This window comes from Chrysemys picta, chromosome 1 (genome assembly GCF_011386835.1).
Source record: "Chrysemys picta bellii isolate R12L10 chromosome 1, ASM1138683v2, whole genome shotgun sequence".
NCBI lineage: Eukaryota > Metazoa > Chordata > Testudines > Emydidae > Chrysemys > Chrysemys picta.
Window position 1 is genome coordinate 214,986,314 of NC_088791.1, and position 18,520 is coordinate 215,004,833.

General features: G+C 41.0%; 1 protein-coding gene across 12 annotated transcripts in view; it reads right to left on the reverse strand.

The window, feature by feature from the left end:
- Positions 1 to 18,520, reverse strand: part of CNKSR2 (connector enhancer of kinase suppressor of Ras 2) — a 366,844-nt gene that overhangs the window by 272,564 nt on the left and 75,760 nt on the right. For 11 of the 12 annotated variants that reach the window (XR_010596212.1, XM_024106894.3, XM_008170199.4 and 8 more), the window contains exon 3: positions 8,092 to 8,294. Coding sequence is in view for 11 of the 12 variants with exons in the window: in XM_024106894.3 (XP_023962662.1) it covers positions 8,092 to 8,294 (203 nt within the window). In the remaining variant the exon portion in view is untranslated. Of the gene's footprint in view, positions 1 to 8,066; positions 8,295 to 18,520 lie in introns of all 12 variants that reach the window. The other variant, XM_065579594.1, reaches the window with a different exon arrangement.

An 18,520-nucleotide genomic window follows, 5' to 3' on the forward strand; every position in this document is an offset into this window, starting at 1 on the left:
GAACGAACACACTCCCAAACAAAGAACACAAACAAAAGCCTTCCCTCCCCCCAAGATTTGAAAGTATCTTGTCCCCTTATTGGTCCTTTAGGTCAGATGCCAGCCAGGTTACCTGAGCTTCTTAACCCTTTACAGAGAAAAGGATTTTGGAGTCTCTGGCCAGGAGGGATTTTATAGTACTGTACACAGGACAGCTGTTACCCTTCCCTTTATAGTTATGACAGAGGGCAACGTGGCAGAACATACAGATGGATACCGGAAAAGCAGGTAAACAGAGCATCAAAATGATATCATTGGGGCAGGTGATGAGAGACCATATACACAAACTATTTTAGTGCTACTACATGTCACACAAGGGCCATTCTCTATTAAGTGTGTTCATGAAACGGTGGCATTATAATGTAGAGCAGAAGCAACTCTTTTCTGGAAGCTAAAATGGTGGATGTTATCTTTTAAATCAAGTTTTGCCATGCCAGAGCCATACAGTCAAAACTAGTTATGCTGGAATGTGAGGTAGAACATGATCTGAAGAAACAGGTCCTCTCTTAACTGAAACTTGAAAGGTCCTTGATTTTGCAGGAGCTTCCCACTCAGGAAAAAAATAATAGACTAGTGCATAGGCATAACTGAGGAACTGGGAGTCCTTGCCCAATTTTAGGTGAAGACAAAGACAACGTTTTTGTCTGTCAGGTCAGAATACAGCTAAACCTCATGGCAGGAATAATGGTGTTCTGATTAAGAAACTGAACTGGCCTAGACTGGGACTCAGTTCAGGTTTTAGTTCCTGGCTCTGCCGTGCACTTCCTGTGTGCCATTGGACAAGCCACTTAAGCTCTCTGAGCCTCAATTCCTCACCTGTAAACTGGGTTTAATATTGTTGTGAGGATAAGTACATTAATGTTTGAAAGGTCCTCAGATTCACAAATCTATGGTTCATTTCAGAACTTTAAGTGAGACCCATAGGTGCTGGAACTACGGATGCTGGGGGTGCTGCTGCACCCCCTGGCTTGAAGTGGTTTCCATTATATACAGGGTTTACAGTGTGGCTCTCAGCGCCCCCACTATAAAAATTGTTCCAGCACCTCTGGTGAGACTGCAAAGATATGGACCATAGAAAGTGGAGAAACACATTGGAAGCAGTGTGAAGGAATAAAAAAAGAGAACAAAATACAAGAACAATGAATTAGCCATGTCCCAACTGAAGAAAAGATGACCTCTAAAGGCTGCTGCACTGCTCAATAGTCAGGGATTCCGGGGTGTTCTCTCAAGCGGCATCTCTATGACATCACTGTTCTGCAATTTTCTTACTGCCTCAGGACAAAGGGACCCAACCATGCGGTGTGAATAGATGCCACTAAGAGTACAATTTGGGTTGTAAAACCTTAAAAATGATGCTGCAGATAGAAACAACAATAGTTTGAGCCTCAGAAGCCTGAGTTTACGATGCTCACAGAAAAAAATGATTAACTGCATATATTTGATATGGAACTCAATGAAAGATGGTTCAGATGGAACCCGACAATTGCAATTAATTTTTACAGGGTACTTTCAATGGGGCTGTACAAGAGCGACCCCAACCAGAACTTTGCAAACAATTCTGACGAGGATTCAAAGGATGGAACAAAATTTTCAGGGTTAGCAGGAATAAAAACGTACTTTTCAATAAAGTCAGCAAATATAACCAGATAACTTCTTACTCAGTAGATTTGTGTATCATTTTTACAAAGTGGTTTTACACCATAGAATTGCTATGCACTGAGACTGTGTGGCCATAACCACAGTTCACTGAGCTTTCACTTCCTAAACCAGTCTGCAATATAAGATTCCATTCTAGTTTGCCTTAATTTTATGTTTATCTCCAGCACACCCACAATTTTTAACCTCAGTTTTATTTTCCATTTAATTTGTAATCGGTCTTACATTTAAAGTGTCTCAGTCTGCTCCGTGTTTTTTGCAGTTCATTTTTGGAAGGTGAAAGTTTTATTGTGTCTTTTTTTCATTCCTTTGAACAGTTTTTTCTGATTATTTAGTTTATTTTCCTTTTGACAAGCTTTTTTTATAGACACTGTTCCAATTTTCCTAGGTCTTTTGTCTATCTATGTTTTTCCTTTGACTATTTTAATAAAAAGGTGTAAAATAGCACTCTCTACTCCAGTAATTCTCAAACTGGGGGTCATGATCCCTCAGGGGGTTGTGAGGTTATAATGCTTTGCCTCCAGCATTTATAATGCTTTGCTTCCAGCATTTATAACAGTGTTAAATATAAAACAAGTGTTTTTAATTTATAAGGGGGGCGCACTCAGTGACTTGCTGTGTGAAAGGGGTCACCAATACAAAAGTTTGAGACCTACTGCTCTTCTCATTACACTGGTTGCTTCAGCTCTGTGTTATCTATAACTTTGCTGCTTCATGGCCAGAAACACAAAACGGTGCCTAACTGGTTTTTTTCTTCTTCTCCCCTATTTCAGAGAGGTTTTCAATTAAAAAAAAGTGCCTCCATTTTTGAAGGTTGTGTGTTATGGCTAATAACCATTCAATAGAGATGATGAGAAATACATTCCACAGGATTGTTACAGGTGATCTTTAGAGAGACAGGGAGGGTGAGCTAATATCTTTATTGAACCAACTTCTGTTGGTGAGAGAGACAAGCTTTTGAGCTACACAGAGCTCTTCTTTAGGTCTGGAAAAGGTACTCAGAGTGTCACAGCTAAATACAAGGTGGAACATATTGTTTAGCATAAGTAGTTAGCACATATTTCAAGGGATCCAAAGATGACCTTTGTAATTAGGTACCAGACAGACAGACACAGCACTGAAGACTCCCCTCTATAGGACAGAATGCATCAGTCCTATAAGACAGAAAAAACAGGAATCTACCGTGCCAGATAAGAAGAATTTATAATAGTAGTATATATTAATAATCTCAAGAGAAAATAAGTTCCTGTGACTGCAGAAACAATGGCTCACAGTAACTCTGAGATAGGTTTTAACAGTAATTGTATGGGATACCCAAATGGCCACAACATAATAATTCTGTAATACCTGAACATATTTCCTTAAACAAAAATACGTCCATACATATGGGGCAGTATTATTTGACCCATGGGCTTGATATAAGCCTATAGAAGGCAGCGATTCAAGGCAGCTGTTTGATTGCCAAGGCCTGTATTCCAAGCTAGTTGGCATCTAAATGTACCCAAAGATGTTTTTTTAAGAAAACAAAGCTCTAACAGGCAAAAGATCAGAGGATCAGGGAAAAGAGTACAAAAACATGACTATAAAACATTAGGACAACACCCTTCTGGAAGTAGAGGAGAATTCTATGGCTTGGTGAGAAAGAGGGTAGTCAAAGTGTTCTTGTAAGCAAACCACAACCATCTTAATGTCCTGAGCCCTGATACTTTTCAGGGCGCCTGGATCAGATTCCCATGTAGACACCTAAAACAGCCAGACTGACCCATCTGTAAATGGAGGTTTGGAAGCCTTCTACAAAAAAATCCCAATCCCTACTATTAAGTTAAACCAAAAGACTTTAAAAACTTGGCAAAAATATAAATTTTAAATTATGCCCTGATGCTCATTGATCAGTCACTGGAAGAAGCAGATTCTAGAGGAATGGACCCTCCACGAAGAATGGCCTGATACCAGCCATGGCCAGTTTAACCCTGGGAACCAACAGTGAGAGTAACCCAACAAATCAGAAGTCTCAACAGACCATGGGAAAAAGGCAATCTCTCAGAGATCTGGGCCCAGCTCATTTAGGTCTTTATAGGCTGTAACCAACATGTTGAAATTGCGTTAAAAAATGAACAAACTGCTACTGCAGAGATGGAGCTCAAGTTTTATGTGCTCTCCACCCAAGAAGCAAGTTGGTGCATTTAGACCCAGCTGGAGCCACTAGTTGCTTTTTCCAGAGTGGCCCCAGGTAAATGTGCGTATCAGTGATCCAGTCTGGATGTTACAATGGCATGTATCTCTGTGTTAATGTCCACGTTATTCCTTTTGATTAATTCCTTTGTTACAGATGGATACAGGTGCTATAAGCCATAGCTGCCACCCGAGAATCCAAGGACAGAAATATATCAAATCACTCCAGGGCTGCAAATTATTGTCAGAGGGGAGGCATGCCTACAACCCTCACCCTTTCACCTCGATGCCTCCCTTTCATTTTATATGGGGCAAGTCTATGCCAGCTTAATCACAAATGTCCCCCCATCTCTCTCAGGCACTGAAAGCACAATAGTGAAGTTACATGAAAAATAAGATTGGATATAAAATGCAGATTTCCCTAAGGCTAGCCTTGAGAAGCAGTCAGACACTTCAGCCAGACTGCCTATAAAAGCATCATATAGAAAATGTCTTCAGGTCTTCAAGGCCATAAAGAAACACTAGAAAAACACTCCCACTGAGAGAACCTATCAAAAAATACTGCTAGAACTAATCAACAGAAAAATGCAGCCCATTTTATCTTAGGTAGCTCCAACCATCATAGTATCTCTGAAACAGCAAAGTCTGGGGCTCAGCTTTGACTGTCAGGACTAACAGTAGCAAAACCATATCTGTGTAAAAGAAAAAAATCTTTCTATCTCCCCCAGTTGCCATTTAACAGGAAGTGACAGAACCCTATGGATCTCCAGACATTCATGCTCTTAAGGAGGAATAATACATAGCCATTAACCCGCCCCCTTGAGACATCTGAAAGAGGAAAAATGGACCTACTAAATGAAAAATATTCTATACTAGAAGAAAATCTTAAAATTTCACAAAAACATACACAAGAATGTTTAAATTACATACCTGTTCAAAATATCTATTTACTGTATAATTAAGTGAAATTCAAATATTGTTTCTAGAAAGCCCCATTCAGGTACTAAAGACAACATTTTCAAAAGTAGCCTCTCATTTTGGCTGCCCTAATTCCTGAGTGCCTTAAAATGTGAAGTGCCTTGAGATTCCATTGTCAGAGGTGCCGAGCAGCCACAGCTCCAGAGGAGCTCAAAAGGACAAGTAACAGAAATTAAAATTGGGAACTATACTTTTAAGATGATTTTATTAACTCTCTCTTAATTTTTTGTTTGCCTGTAGTATTATCTATGACTGATATAATGTGGCTACCTTTATAAATAATCTTCTTATAATTTCAGTAAAGAATGACAGGGCATGGATTGCTGGGCCACAGCCACTTATCAGTGGGCCTTTGGCTTTGTGTCTAATCCTAAAGTATGCAATCTTGGCATAACCTTGGATATCATGTCACACATTAGTGCTCAAATAGAACAACTATTATGTTGAATTTGGATTTCAGATTATTGGATTATTCCTCAAGAAAAAGCATAAGGGCATGTGTGTTTTCATCTAGAGTTTATGTTTATAGAGGCAGAGAAATCAATTGTCAGCTGACCTCATCACCTTCTAAGAGTCTCTTGCCATTAGTAAGTCTAGTACATCTACATTATAAACTCAAATCAATAGCACAATCATAGGTGATGACTCTGTGGTGGGTGTTCAGCTCCCACCATTTTTTCCCCAGGGGTGCTCCAGGGTTGGAGCACCCCTGGGGAAAAAATGGTGGGAGCTGAACACCCACCATCAGACCCCTTCCCTCCCCCAGCGCCTCCCGCCCGCCGGTGGGCCCCGACGATCAGCACCTCCCACACGCTGCGATCAGCTGTTTCATGGCGTGCAGAAGGCTCGGGGGGAGGGAGAGGAGCGAGGACTTGGTGCACTCAGGGGAGGGGGAGGAATGGGGTGGGAAGAGGTGTGGTGGGAGTGGGGATTTAGGGGAAGGAGCAGAGTGGGGGCGGGGCCTGGGGCTAAGCCAGGGGTTGAGCACCCCCCGGCACATAGGAAAGTAGGCGCCTGTGATAGCATTACAAAGGACAATTTACAATAGCTAGGGCAATTATATTTTAGAAATAATAAAAAAGTTAATTTATTTTAAAACATTTTCAATTAAAAACCCCTACATTTCATAACACCCAACAGTCTTTTGGACTCAAACATTTTAAGTGTCACACACATTTTTTGTGGCAGAAGTGGTGCAACAGCATGTGTAATTATAGTACAAGTTGTAATGTGCTGCAGCAGATAAGCAGGAAACTGTAGCCTTATGTTATTGGCATCTTTTAAGATTAAGAGTGCTAGGCCCTAAAGTATTTATGATTAACCCTCAACAAAGAAGAGCTAAAGTATTTTAAAAAGGCAAGTTAAAACAAGCTAAAACTAGGTAAGTTTGAAGTGTAACTTTTAAAAATAAAGGTGCCTTCAATAAGGTTATTCTCAGTAGAGACTTAACTATTGATGTGCTTTTGTAAGTGCAGATATCAGAAATCTGAAAATATTTCTAAAGATATATTAAACAAAATGGTTCTTAAAGGACTTTTCCTGCTTTTTAAAATAGGTGTCTACATTGGGTTCCAAAGTCTATATTTAGGCATTTAAGTAAACTGGCTTTTCAAAAAGGCAGAACTGCCAGGTCACTGGGAGCTTCCAGGTGCTCTGCCTTTTGGTAAACCAGGTTATACTTATTACATAATAAATAATAATAACACCCAGCTCCTACCTAGGGCTTTTCATCAGGAGAGCTCAAAGTGCTTTACAAAACAGGTAAGTATCATTTATATTTTATAGGGTAGCTGAGGCACAATGACTCACCCAAAGTCACCCAGCAGGTTAGCAGCAGAGCCAGGATTAGAATCCAGGTCTCCCGAGTCCTGTTCAGTACTCGGTCCACTAAAACATCACCCCTCCTGGTGCCTAAATATGGTCTTAGAAGTCTAACATTAGGCATCCTTTTTTTAAAAAAATTCTGGTTGTAATGCTATTGCCAAACTTAAAGGAAAACACAATATCTATATTATTTACACCATAACCAACAAATTATTCCTTAAACTGCAAGATGTCTCTTTTCTATTATTTGTTTTCCAATTTTAGCCCAATCTTTTCAAACTTCAAGACAAGCAGTCAATGGCAGTTACAGTTCCTACAGCAAAAGCAGGACTTTGAAGAATACATTCTTAAAAGCTGGACAGGTACATACCTCACTTAAAACAAACCACTTCTGTCCAGAGTGTTTCTTTTAGGGGACAAAGGTAATTTTCCTGACAAAAAGAAAAAAAAGTATCTGTCTGGATTTTCAGAATCTCCCACTCCGCCACACACACACACACACACACACACACACACACACACTTTTTTTTTTTTGCTTAATCTACAGTGCATCACAGCTTCAGTTGGTGATACATGAATCTGAATTCCCCTTTACCAACTGCATATTTAAATCAAGATAAGACAAGCAGCCTGTTTATGGTTGACTATAAAATGACTTGTAAGGTGTTTTTATGAAGGCATATGCTTAAAAGCAGAATAATTTTAATCACTTGAGAAATTGCAATAATCATCTTTACTACCTGGAGAGTCTCAGTGCCATGATAAATAAAATTGGAACAAAGAAATGTAGTAGAAAGGTCAGTCCTGGTCCTGAATATTTGCAAGGTATTGTAAAGTAAGGGCATGATCCAGCTCCCATTGATTTCAATGAGAGTCTTTCCATCGAGTCATCTGAGTTTGATCAGATCCTATAAGCGTAACATCAAAGGCAGCTGATCAGAAAAGTTCTATTTGTGTCTAGAGCTTCAAAAACATTCCATAACTACATGTAAATAATTCCATAACTGCATGTAAAGACATTCCATAACTGCAACACAGATACTGTGGAACTAGGTATTAACATTGGTACAAAAATTTTACCAGCGCAATAAACATCAAAAGAACTTGTTTGAATTAAACAGTTCATTTAAAAGTTTGTCCCTGCACCAATACAAAAGTTCATCAATTTGTCTTATCCATTTTAGCCATAATATTCAATTGCAAATAAGCCCATTGTTACAGTATTTTTAAAAAGATGATCCTGAGTGCAGTCCAAACTGCATGCTAAAGCTTCATCTTTTTAAAGATCAATTTAAATTTCCATTCTTTAAAGTCAATTGGTGGTTTTAGCTTATACTTAATATCAGTATAAAATGATTTTAAAAGGTTTGTTTTGGGTGTGTGCATGAACTGGTTACCTGTGAAACATTTGGGAGATTTTACCTGTCCAACCAAGCCAGCAGACTTTTAGCTGCTCCAATCAGATCCACCACAGAGGTCAGGAAGTCATTTGGTAATTTTCGGCTGGTCCTGCCATCATAGTGACCACTCCTCCTCCTCCCAGTTATAAAGTTCTGCAGATTTTTGGCAGATGCATTTAGCTTGTGAGAAAGAGTTTTTAGATTTTCTGTTTCCAAACCATAGTTCTGCATTTAAAAGAAATAAAATTAAAAGAAAGTTAGTACTTTTTGCAATAATGTAGAACTGAGACACAGTAATAATGCTCTTATGCTTCGAAACTTAGCCATTCCTGATAATTAAGGTAGGAACATGCCTACTCATGAATGTATTTTGTTGTTGTTGTTATTCCTGGAATGTTCTGTTTCTACAGGATACAGAATAGAAATGGAAAAAAAGCAAAATTGTAATGAATCTTTTAACTGTTTTAAAGTATAAAATGTGTGTGCTTAAAATCCAATCAGAGCTACCATTGGACTTTTTTTTTAAAAAAAATGTGCTTCTGCTCAGAAAAGTGGCTATATAAAAGCAGTGCATTACTACTCAAGAGATCTGATGCCTATGGGACAGATTCCAATACCCTTGCCCACCCTGAACAATACCTTACTTTACGATTAGTCCCGTTAGTTTTCAGTGGGACCACTTCTGTAGCAAGATACTACTCAACATCCAAATCCGACCTGATGCATTCCAAGTCACATTTGCTGACTTTAGTGAAAAGAATGAGTTTTTACTCCTTTTTACTCCCATTAGCAATACAGCAGAACTATGGAACACTGAGCACAATACTGTACAATTCTGGCACATACCTCAACCGAATTGTTAACTACATTCCAATTTTAAAGCCAAATTCTGTACTGTAGTCCCTTGTATTGTGCAACCCCTTAGACTGAAATTATGGACTCCTCCAATATGCAGCAGATATGCACTGAATTATACAGCAATATTAACTGATTACAAAAATTTGGTAATCGTTCCATTTTATGGAAATATTTCTGAAAAATGCATCATAAAATGAAATATAATTCTCATATATAATTCATATTATTAACTGTACCTATTACAACCAAATCCAGGAATGTCACTCTGAAGCCTAAAATGCCTGTTGACTCAATGTGAAGCATTGGAAGCAGCTACAACATGGTCAAGAGCTCTTTTTGTTCAGAATATCACCAGGCTGGATCATCACTGGGTTTTCAAAGTCTCTTACCAATCAATTTTTCAGTGCTCAGCTATTTTGACTTCACAAATTTCACCCCTGTGGTATACAGCTATATTAAGGAATGTACCCATGCCTTGCCAAGAGTCCTAGACCATTCAGATATCAGAGGTAACTCAACCAATCACCACCCTTATTCTACAGCTAATTTGCATACAACAGTTCAATAGCTGCATGACAGAGACTGCACTGATGGTGCATTACTTGGCCTAGCTACCACACCTGTGTGCCCAACTGCCACAGTCATGCAGCACACACAAAACTCCCCCAGCACAACACAACCACCTACACAACAAAACCACTACACAATAACCTCAAACACACACAGTCCCTCACTTCAGCATATACCCATCGTTCCCCACAACTCTCCCTGCACAAAACAACCCACGTGCAAATCAACACAACCACTCACACAACACCACAAGTAGCACCATAATAACCTCAAAACTCACACTGAAGCCTATAATGTCTGTAGAGTCATTGTAAAGCAATGGAAACAGCTACACGTATGTTTGAGAGCTCCTATTCTTTAGAACGTCACCAGAGTCAATCACTGGGATTTGTGGCCTCTTACCATCCAATTTTTAAACTCACACCCATTTTTGACTTTTTTACCCACATTACACCCAGGCGACCGTACAGGCTTTCAGCATTTCAACATTTTCTGCTACTTCCTCAAAAATCCAACTTTTGACAAAAATAATGATGAAGAACCAGTTACCAAACACCTTCATCTCCTACCCTTGTGTCTCAAGTATGTTACAAATTATATTACTCCTGGGGGAATTCTGCACCACTGCGCAGAATTTCCTTCCCCGCCACAGAAATGGGCTGCATAGCTTCTGGCTACCACTAGGGGAGTGCTGGACCCAGCAGCTGGACCCAGCTCACAAACAGAAGACACTGCTGGGGGGAGATAGGGAGTGGAAGCTGGAGGGTTCCCAGCAGCCGAAGTTCCTGGCAAGCCCTGGAAGAAGGAGGCAGCATGCCGGAAACTTCATACAAGCCCAGGACCCAGCATCAGCTGTTTCTCCCTCTGGATCCCTGGGCTCTGGGAGGGTAGGGGGTGCAAATGTCTGGCCTGGGGGGCTGCGCAGGGCCGGTGCAACCATTTAGGCGACCTAGGCAATCACCTAGGATATTAGGATTTGGGGGGGGCGCCATTTTCTTCGGCAGTAACCGCTGTGGCCGGATCTTCGGCCGCCCCGGTTGCCGCCGGCATTTAGGCGGAGGGAGCTGGGGCAGTGGAGCGCGGGGAGGGCCACCTGCAGCAAGGGGGGGGCATGGCACACAGTGGAACTCCCCGTCCCAGCTCACCCCTACCCCGCCTCCTCCTCAAGCATGCCGTGGCTGCTTCACTTCTCCCGCCTCCCGGGCTTGGGGCGCCTCAGGGCGGAGGGGTGAGCTGCCGCGGGGGGCACCTCAGGGCGGGGGCTCGGTGACGGGGGGGGGGGCACAAAGTGGAAGTTTCACCTAGGGCGCAAAACATCCTTCCACCAACCCTGGGGGCGCCCCATGGCTGGGCTCTGGGAGTAGGTGGAGTAGGCGTCTGGATTGTGGGGGCACAGCTGGGTTCTGAGGGAACAGGGGTGCATGTGAGTGTCAGGGCTGTGGCTGGGCTCTGGGGGGTAGAGAGTGAGTGTCTGGGCTGGGGATGGCCCGCAGCTGGGTTCTGGGGAGAAGGGATGCAAGTGTCTGGGCTGGGGAAGGCGCGGATGGGCTCTGGGGGAGGAGGTGCTGTGAGTATCTCGGCTGGGAGGATGCAGTGGGGCTCTGGGGGAGGGGGTGTGAGTGTCTGGACTGAGGGGTGCCCCACAGCTGGACTCAGGGGGAGGGAGTGTGGGGGTCTGGCCCCTTGGCTGGGCTCTGGAGGGGAGGAGGCAGAGAAACAGAAACTGGGTTATTGTAAGGGTTTCTTTAATTCTCTACCCCTGGGAGAATTTGTGTGCGTCTGTATTGTTACAGACATATTTGCTTACAGGTATTTTTAAATAAATTACCAAAATAACTGAAACTGGCATGATTATGTAGTGTTAGTTTAACAAATAAAATATGCAGAATTTTAAAATATTGTGTGCAGAATTTCTAATTTTTGGCACAGAATTCCCCCAGGAGTATTTTTAGCCATCCTGTGAATAAGAGAGGAGATGGTTAAGATGTATATAATTTGCTCCTAGGGATCACTTCAGAGCATAACTTCAGTAAAATGAATGGGTCTTAACAAGTCATTCGGGTGATACTAGAAAGGGGAGTTCACACTTGCTGCTGCTTATTAGCAGGACAGTTTTCTATTAAGTACTGTTGATGGAGTGGTAGAATAGAAAGCAAACAACTCCACTGGGGCTGAGATCCACATGGAAGAATCTGCCTCCTGCAAGAATTCCCCATAGAAATACCGTGGGCCCTTTCACCACTGGCTGCCCCCTCTATCCCACATATTTGGGTGGTCACACAGTCTCTACTCTTGCAGAGGTGTTACAGTGCGCCAGAGGGGAGCAACCTAAGCGCTTGTCCATGTCTCCCATCATCCTGGCCAGAGTCTCTTTTTACTTGCAGTCATTCAGCAACTAAACATTTACTTTTCACAGCAGAGCTGCACTTTAAGACTATTTGAATAATGTAGGGGGATTTAAGGTAAATAAAGGTTTATTTAAGGTAAATAAAAATAAACCACACACACACACATTAAAACCCTGAGAACCAGAGGCTTCAAGATAAGCTTATCTATTGACCTACCACATATTTTCTGATCACAGAAGCTTTAATACTTAATTTTTAATTGTGCAGTTACTGACTTTTCTTCCTAGTCATACACAAGCCCTTAGAAAGAGACTTAATTGCTGATTAAATACACAGTATACTGAAGGCAATCATTTTTCTCCACTATTTAAAGATTCTGTACCAATTATACGATAGACAGATTTAGAGTATAAGTAGAAAAACTTTCTAAGCCGACATTAAAATTAACATGGAAAAAGCAATCCATGCTTTATAATGCAGTGAAAGAACTGACAGTAATTAATCACCTCAGCAAAACCCCTAAATTAATTAAAGACAAGTTATCACCATGGACAACAGATACAATAAAAATTGATTTGCTCTGCCCAGTAGTTGGAGGGATATGATGAGCATAATAGTAGAACTAGGACTATTATTTTTCAGTAAATATAAGTTTGCTGATGAATGTATCAAAATTATTCACAAATTCAGGTCCAATTCAGCAAATAGATTTGGCCAGAAATTTTATTTTAAAAAGTCAAAACTGTCTGTTTTGACTATTTTGAACTGAAATATTTCATATCAAAATGCCATTTTGTTTCAAATTTAATTGAATTTTAATAAAATGGTGAAACGCCTGAAAATGCCCAAAAGGAAAAAAAAAACACTGAAAACAGTTTAATTTCTGCTCAAATTGTTTTGTTTGACCTGAGACAAAAGTGTTTTGGTTATTTAGTTTCAGCTAGAAAAATTGAAAAAAAATCATTCAGTTCAAACCAAACCATTTTTTTTTCCTGAATGTTTTGGTCCTGCCCCACAAACCAAAATCTCACTCAGCTCTAGCTCAGACACATAAGGAAAAGGTTGAAGAACCGAACACCATCCCTTTCTTGTCTGGTCATCTCTCCCAAATGTCTGGTTCAATTCACCACAAACAATGCAGGAAACAAATGAACAAAGAAGTTACACTGGGCTAAGACCTGGCATGTGAAATTGCATACAGATCAGTCTGGGTTTGGCAAAGTTAAAGGAAGGGAATCATGCTTATGCCAGTAAGTAGTATTCCTCAAACTATAGAGGGACTGGTATCTCCATAATAAACTTTTAATGTTGAGAAGTCATTTAAAATTATATTTTTAAACACACACCCACATACCTTACAGTTCATCATTAGTGAAGATGCTGTCAAGCAGCTAAATGTGGTTATCAAACCTGAGTGCACATGGTAAGAGTTCTAAGTGCAGTCATAACAACACTATACAGAGACTATCAACTCCATGATCTATCGGATTAAGCCTCTTTTATATAAATCAAAACAAAATGTCTTATGACTACAAGCTTCGATTCATGTTCTGTTCACCATCATAAATCATTTCCTTCACATTTCTCTTCCACTATACTACATATCTCTGTTTAGGATTATTATAGCACAAATTCACTTGCATTTCTTCAGAAATTTAATCTCACACTGTTAATTTCTGCTCATTTTCCAAATGTATCTTATATATGTTGATACTTTAGATAAAAACCCAACTGAGGCAGAGATAACTAATTATACTCCAAAGATTCAGACAATGTCTTTTTCACCTCTTCTAGAGTACTACATCTTTAATGCATCCCCACTTGCATACTATTTTAGCACATGCAATATGTAAATGATCAAGTCAATATCTGGAAACTGGCAAAATCTAAGAGTAACAACAACAAAAAGATGAAGATGCAACCATAAACAAAAGTATCTTTGCTCTTGAGATTTTTGTTTAAACTAGCTACCAGATCTTTATAGCTAAACTTAAAAAATGCAAATTACTTGTATGTTATTGTGGGGGGAAGGAGGTGAGCAATTATATGATTTCGGCTGTGTGGTCTAGTTGATAGGGCACTAGACTGAGAGTCTGTATACTTTAGTTCTGGCTCTGACACTGACCTGCTGAGACAATCTGGACAAGTCACTTCATCTCTCTCCCCCACACCTGTCTTGTCTGTTTAGGCTGTAAGCTCTTTAAGGCAGTTATGTGCTTGTACATTGCCTAGCACAATGGCACACCAACCAAGGTTTAGGCCTTGAATTCTACTATAATGCAAATAATTAGACTAATAATAATAATATGCAATTTTGCTCAATTCTTCACTTTTACATCAAGGCATACAGGCTTAGAATACTATTCTTAATACACTTTTGCTACATGTGAATGATAAAGTAAATTGCCATACAGATTTATATGAAAAAATATACTTAAAGTAATTACTATGAAAGCTTAGGGCCATAAGTTAAAGTTGCACATCACGACTATTTAAAGATTGTCTCTCTTTTGGATGTCTTCCCTCATTAGCACTGGTGGGGGAGGGGAAATAAGGATGGCAAAAGCAACAAAACCTGTTGCTCTTGTAGAGCCATCACCAGCTCTCATTTAAAAATAATAATAATCAGGAGCACAAGCTAGTGCCTGAAATCAATAAATTTTAGAACTATTTTATATTAGTAGTGAGTCTATTTCAATGAAGTCTCTATGCAAAATAGAATATAATTATAGCAAGGAATGTGAATATAGATATACCACATTTCTGCCAGAATATCATTTTGCACAGCTGTGTTTATTAAAACCCCCTTAAGTAAAAAATACCTTTAAAACAGTTGCCAAACTGACAACCCTCTTCCCCCCATCACTGGGCTATATTAAAAAGAAAAGTTGTATATGTTAAGCTTGGAAAAACTTGCCCAAGTAATAATTCCCAAGTCTGATCATAATTTAAATTTGGAAATGCATACCATCAATTGATTTTCTAAGCAAAACAATGCATTCATTTTCAAGCAATCTGAAAAGACATAATTGCATGCTATGGAAAATATTATGGTTCCACAATCCAAAATAAAAACCAACCACTGAAGAATTACCAGAGATTAAGTGAGTTCAGAAATCTCTTTTTACAACTGAAAGACATGAATGACTGAATTCCATGGCAACAGGAGTTACCCTAATCATACCACAACACTGCAGTAATGGATCTAAAGGAGTCATCTATAACAATCAGAAAACAAAAACCTGAGGAAACTATAACAGAAAGCTGTGAAGCTTAGCAGCAGGTGTTTGAGCTAAACCTTGTGGGGTCCATTAATAGAAATTTTACCTGCTAATCTTCATATGACAGTTTGAGTGATGAATTGCAGCTCCCTCACAAATTGACAAGCAGCACCACCAATCACCATCAATCATTTCTATATTTTGTGGGGGGCAGCCTACTCATTCTGCCTGCAAATGCTCTGTGCCACTTGTAGGGCCCTACCAAATTCATGACCATGAAAAATGTGTCACAAACTATGAAATCTGGTCTTTTGTATGCTTTAACCACATATTATACAGATTTCATGGGGGAGACCAGCATTTCTCAAATTGGGGGTGTAGCGGGCTGGACACCCACTCCTGCCCTGAAGGGCTTAAAACAGCCCTGGGAGAAGGCTGTTGCAGGGGGGAAGCAGCTACTAGGCTGATTGGCAAAGTAGCTGCAGCTGGGCCACACCCCAATCAGGCCCAGCTGGCCTGTATAAAAAGGGTGGGAGCCAGGAGCTCAGCAATCTTTCTCTCTGAATAATGACAGGTTTCAGAGTAGCAGCCCTGTTAGTCTGTATCCGCAAAAAGAACAGGAGTATTTGTGGCACCTTAGAGACTAACAAATTTATTAGAGCATAAGCTTTCGTGGACGAGTTGGTAAGACAACTCCCACCTGTTTATGCTCTCTGTATGTGTGTATATATATCTCCTCAATATATGTTCCATTCTATATGCATCCGAAGAAGTGGGCTGTAGTCCAGTCCCATTGCGTGTTCCATCCACTGAGCGATACAAGTGATTCTGACCTGTAGACATTTTTACCCCTTATAGAAGATGTTAAAAAAGGGATACCATTTCCCCTAGAGGACAAAAAACAGAAATGCCTGAGAAATTATTTGGTTTAGGTGAAAAATAAGCATTACCCAAACCACAAAGAATAGGACTACTCTACAGAACACAGGAGTAAATATTACTGCAAATATTTCTGCTTGAGGCAAAGGAAAAAATAGGAACAGAACTAGGACAGGAGTATATAGAACCCCAATGATGGTGATTTATTGAGCTGCTGCCTCCCACCTAGAGGAGGCAGCAGGAGCAGTAGGGTTGCCGGGCATCCAGTTTTCAACTGGAGCACCCACTCAAAAAGGCACCTTGGCGGCTCCGGTGAGCACTGTTGACTGGGCCGCTAAAAGTTCAGTCAGTGGCTTAATGTGGCTAAGGCAGGCTCCTGCCTGCCTTGGCTCCCTGCAACCCCAGGAAGCGGCTGGCATGTCCAGCTCTTAGGCGCAGGGGCAGCCATGGGGGCTCCCCACGCTGCCCCTGCCCCGGGCGCCAGCTCCACAGCTCCCATTGGCCAGGAACCATGGCCCCTCCACCTAGGAGGTAAGCGCCGCCCAGCCAAAGCCCACATCCCAAATCCCCGCCCAACCCTGAACCCCCTCCCACAGGTCAGAACCTCCTTCCACACCTTGCTGATGTACCATGTGCAGAGCCCATACCCCATATTCCCTCCCATACCCCAACTCCCTGCCCCTGCCCTGAGGCCCCCCCCACACTGTAAACCCCTCATTTCTGGCCCCACTCCAGTGCCCACACCCCCAGCCAGAGCCCTCACCCCTTCCTGCACCCCATCCCCTGCCACAGCCTGGTGAAAGTGAGTGAGGGTGGGGGAGAGCAAGAAACGAAGGGAGGGAGAATAGAGTGAGCAGGGAGTGGGGTCTCAGGGAAGGGCGGGGCCTTATGGCAGGTAGCAGGGCAGGGGTGTTTGGTTTTGTATGATTAGAAAGTTGACAACCCTAAGCAGCAGCAGCAGCTGAGTGAATAACAGAAGTAGAAGATTTTTTTTTCCTCTGGAAAATATTTGTCATTACACCTAAAATATTTTTAAAGACAAGGATAATTACGGATCTTTTAAAAATGCTTTTAGTTTAAATCATCAAGACAGCCTTTTGAAAATATAAATGCTAAAGTCTACAAGATAACTGCACTACATCTTAAATAATAAATTACATATTTAGGAATGTAACTTCTTGATTATGCCTGACATTTCTCAATGATATGAATAAAATTTACAAGGATGAAGTTATACATTTTCTTTCCTCTGAATTATTATTTTACCCATTCTCTGAATGAGGCAATGTCTTGTAAAAAACATTCTGTGTGATTGTATAATTAAAGACTATAATGATGCAAATGCACGGGGGGGGGGGCAAATTAAGGTTTCATGAAACCTTAATTCTGACATTTTCCAACTTCAAAGTGCTTGACTTTGCAGCCCTAATAATGTTCTTTAAAAAATTATGTCAAAAGAAGACAAATAAAACATTCCCTCATGTGGAATATTGACACCACATGGTACATCAGCAAGGTTTGAATATTTCGATGCACAAACCTCTACCATTTGAAGTAACAGAGTAAATAGTAGCTGTAGTAGGCTGTTATCCTCTATGTGGAGCAGACAACAGAGGAGAGATGAGATACATACTTTGCTACTGGGATTCAGTTATTTGCTGACAGCAGAGGAATGTGAAGACTCAGGATTTCTGAGTTCAGTTCCAGGTTCTGGAGGAGAGTATGTGCTCTAGTGGTTATAGACCCTTCTGCCCCTGAGCCCCTAGCCTCACTCCCCCCCTACTTCTATCCAAACCCCCACCATACCTCACCACCAGCTCCTACCCACTCTGCTCTGATTCACTCCACAGCTCCTGTCCCCTGCCTGTTCTAGCTTATGGAACCCTCTCTTCCCTTGTCCCCCACATCACATTTCTCACTTTTCTGCATTCCGGTGTAGCTGCCTCCTCCTTTTCGACCTCACTGAATGGGTGATAGACAGGGATAATTGAGAGCACAAAAAAGACAGTCTGCCTGCTCTTAGTTCCTGTGCCCTGAGCACCCAATCAGCCAGGAGAAGCAATTGCAGAAAAGTCCTGGTCAGGCCCTGCAACACTAGGCTGGAGAATGTTGCTTGCTGGAGATAAAGCATGCTCAATACAAACAGATTCTCTGGTGGAGAATTTAGCCGCCAAACTGAACAAGTCTCTACTGAGCTTGTGCAAACTGAGATTTTAAACTTGGCCAGGCACCAGGGCAACCACCTTGCCAAATTTCAAGTCTGCTGCAAAGCAAGGAGGTGTTTGATGAAACGGTTGCAAAATTTGTGTGTGTGTGTTTTAACGTAGGCAAACAATATTTTTCCCAAGCTTCATTCTCAGAAATGGCTGAACCATTTTAGCTGAAGCAAAAAGCAAAAATAAAAAAAGCCTGAGGCAAACAGCCAGCATTGAAAATTTCAGCGCAAACGATTAGATATTAGCAAAGTTATAAACATATAAATAACTGAAAACAGGCTTTTATAATGGGAAGTGTTGGGCACCCTTAACCACAGGCATTGCTACTAGCTCCATTGACACTATATATTTTTCAGACC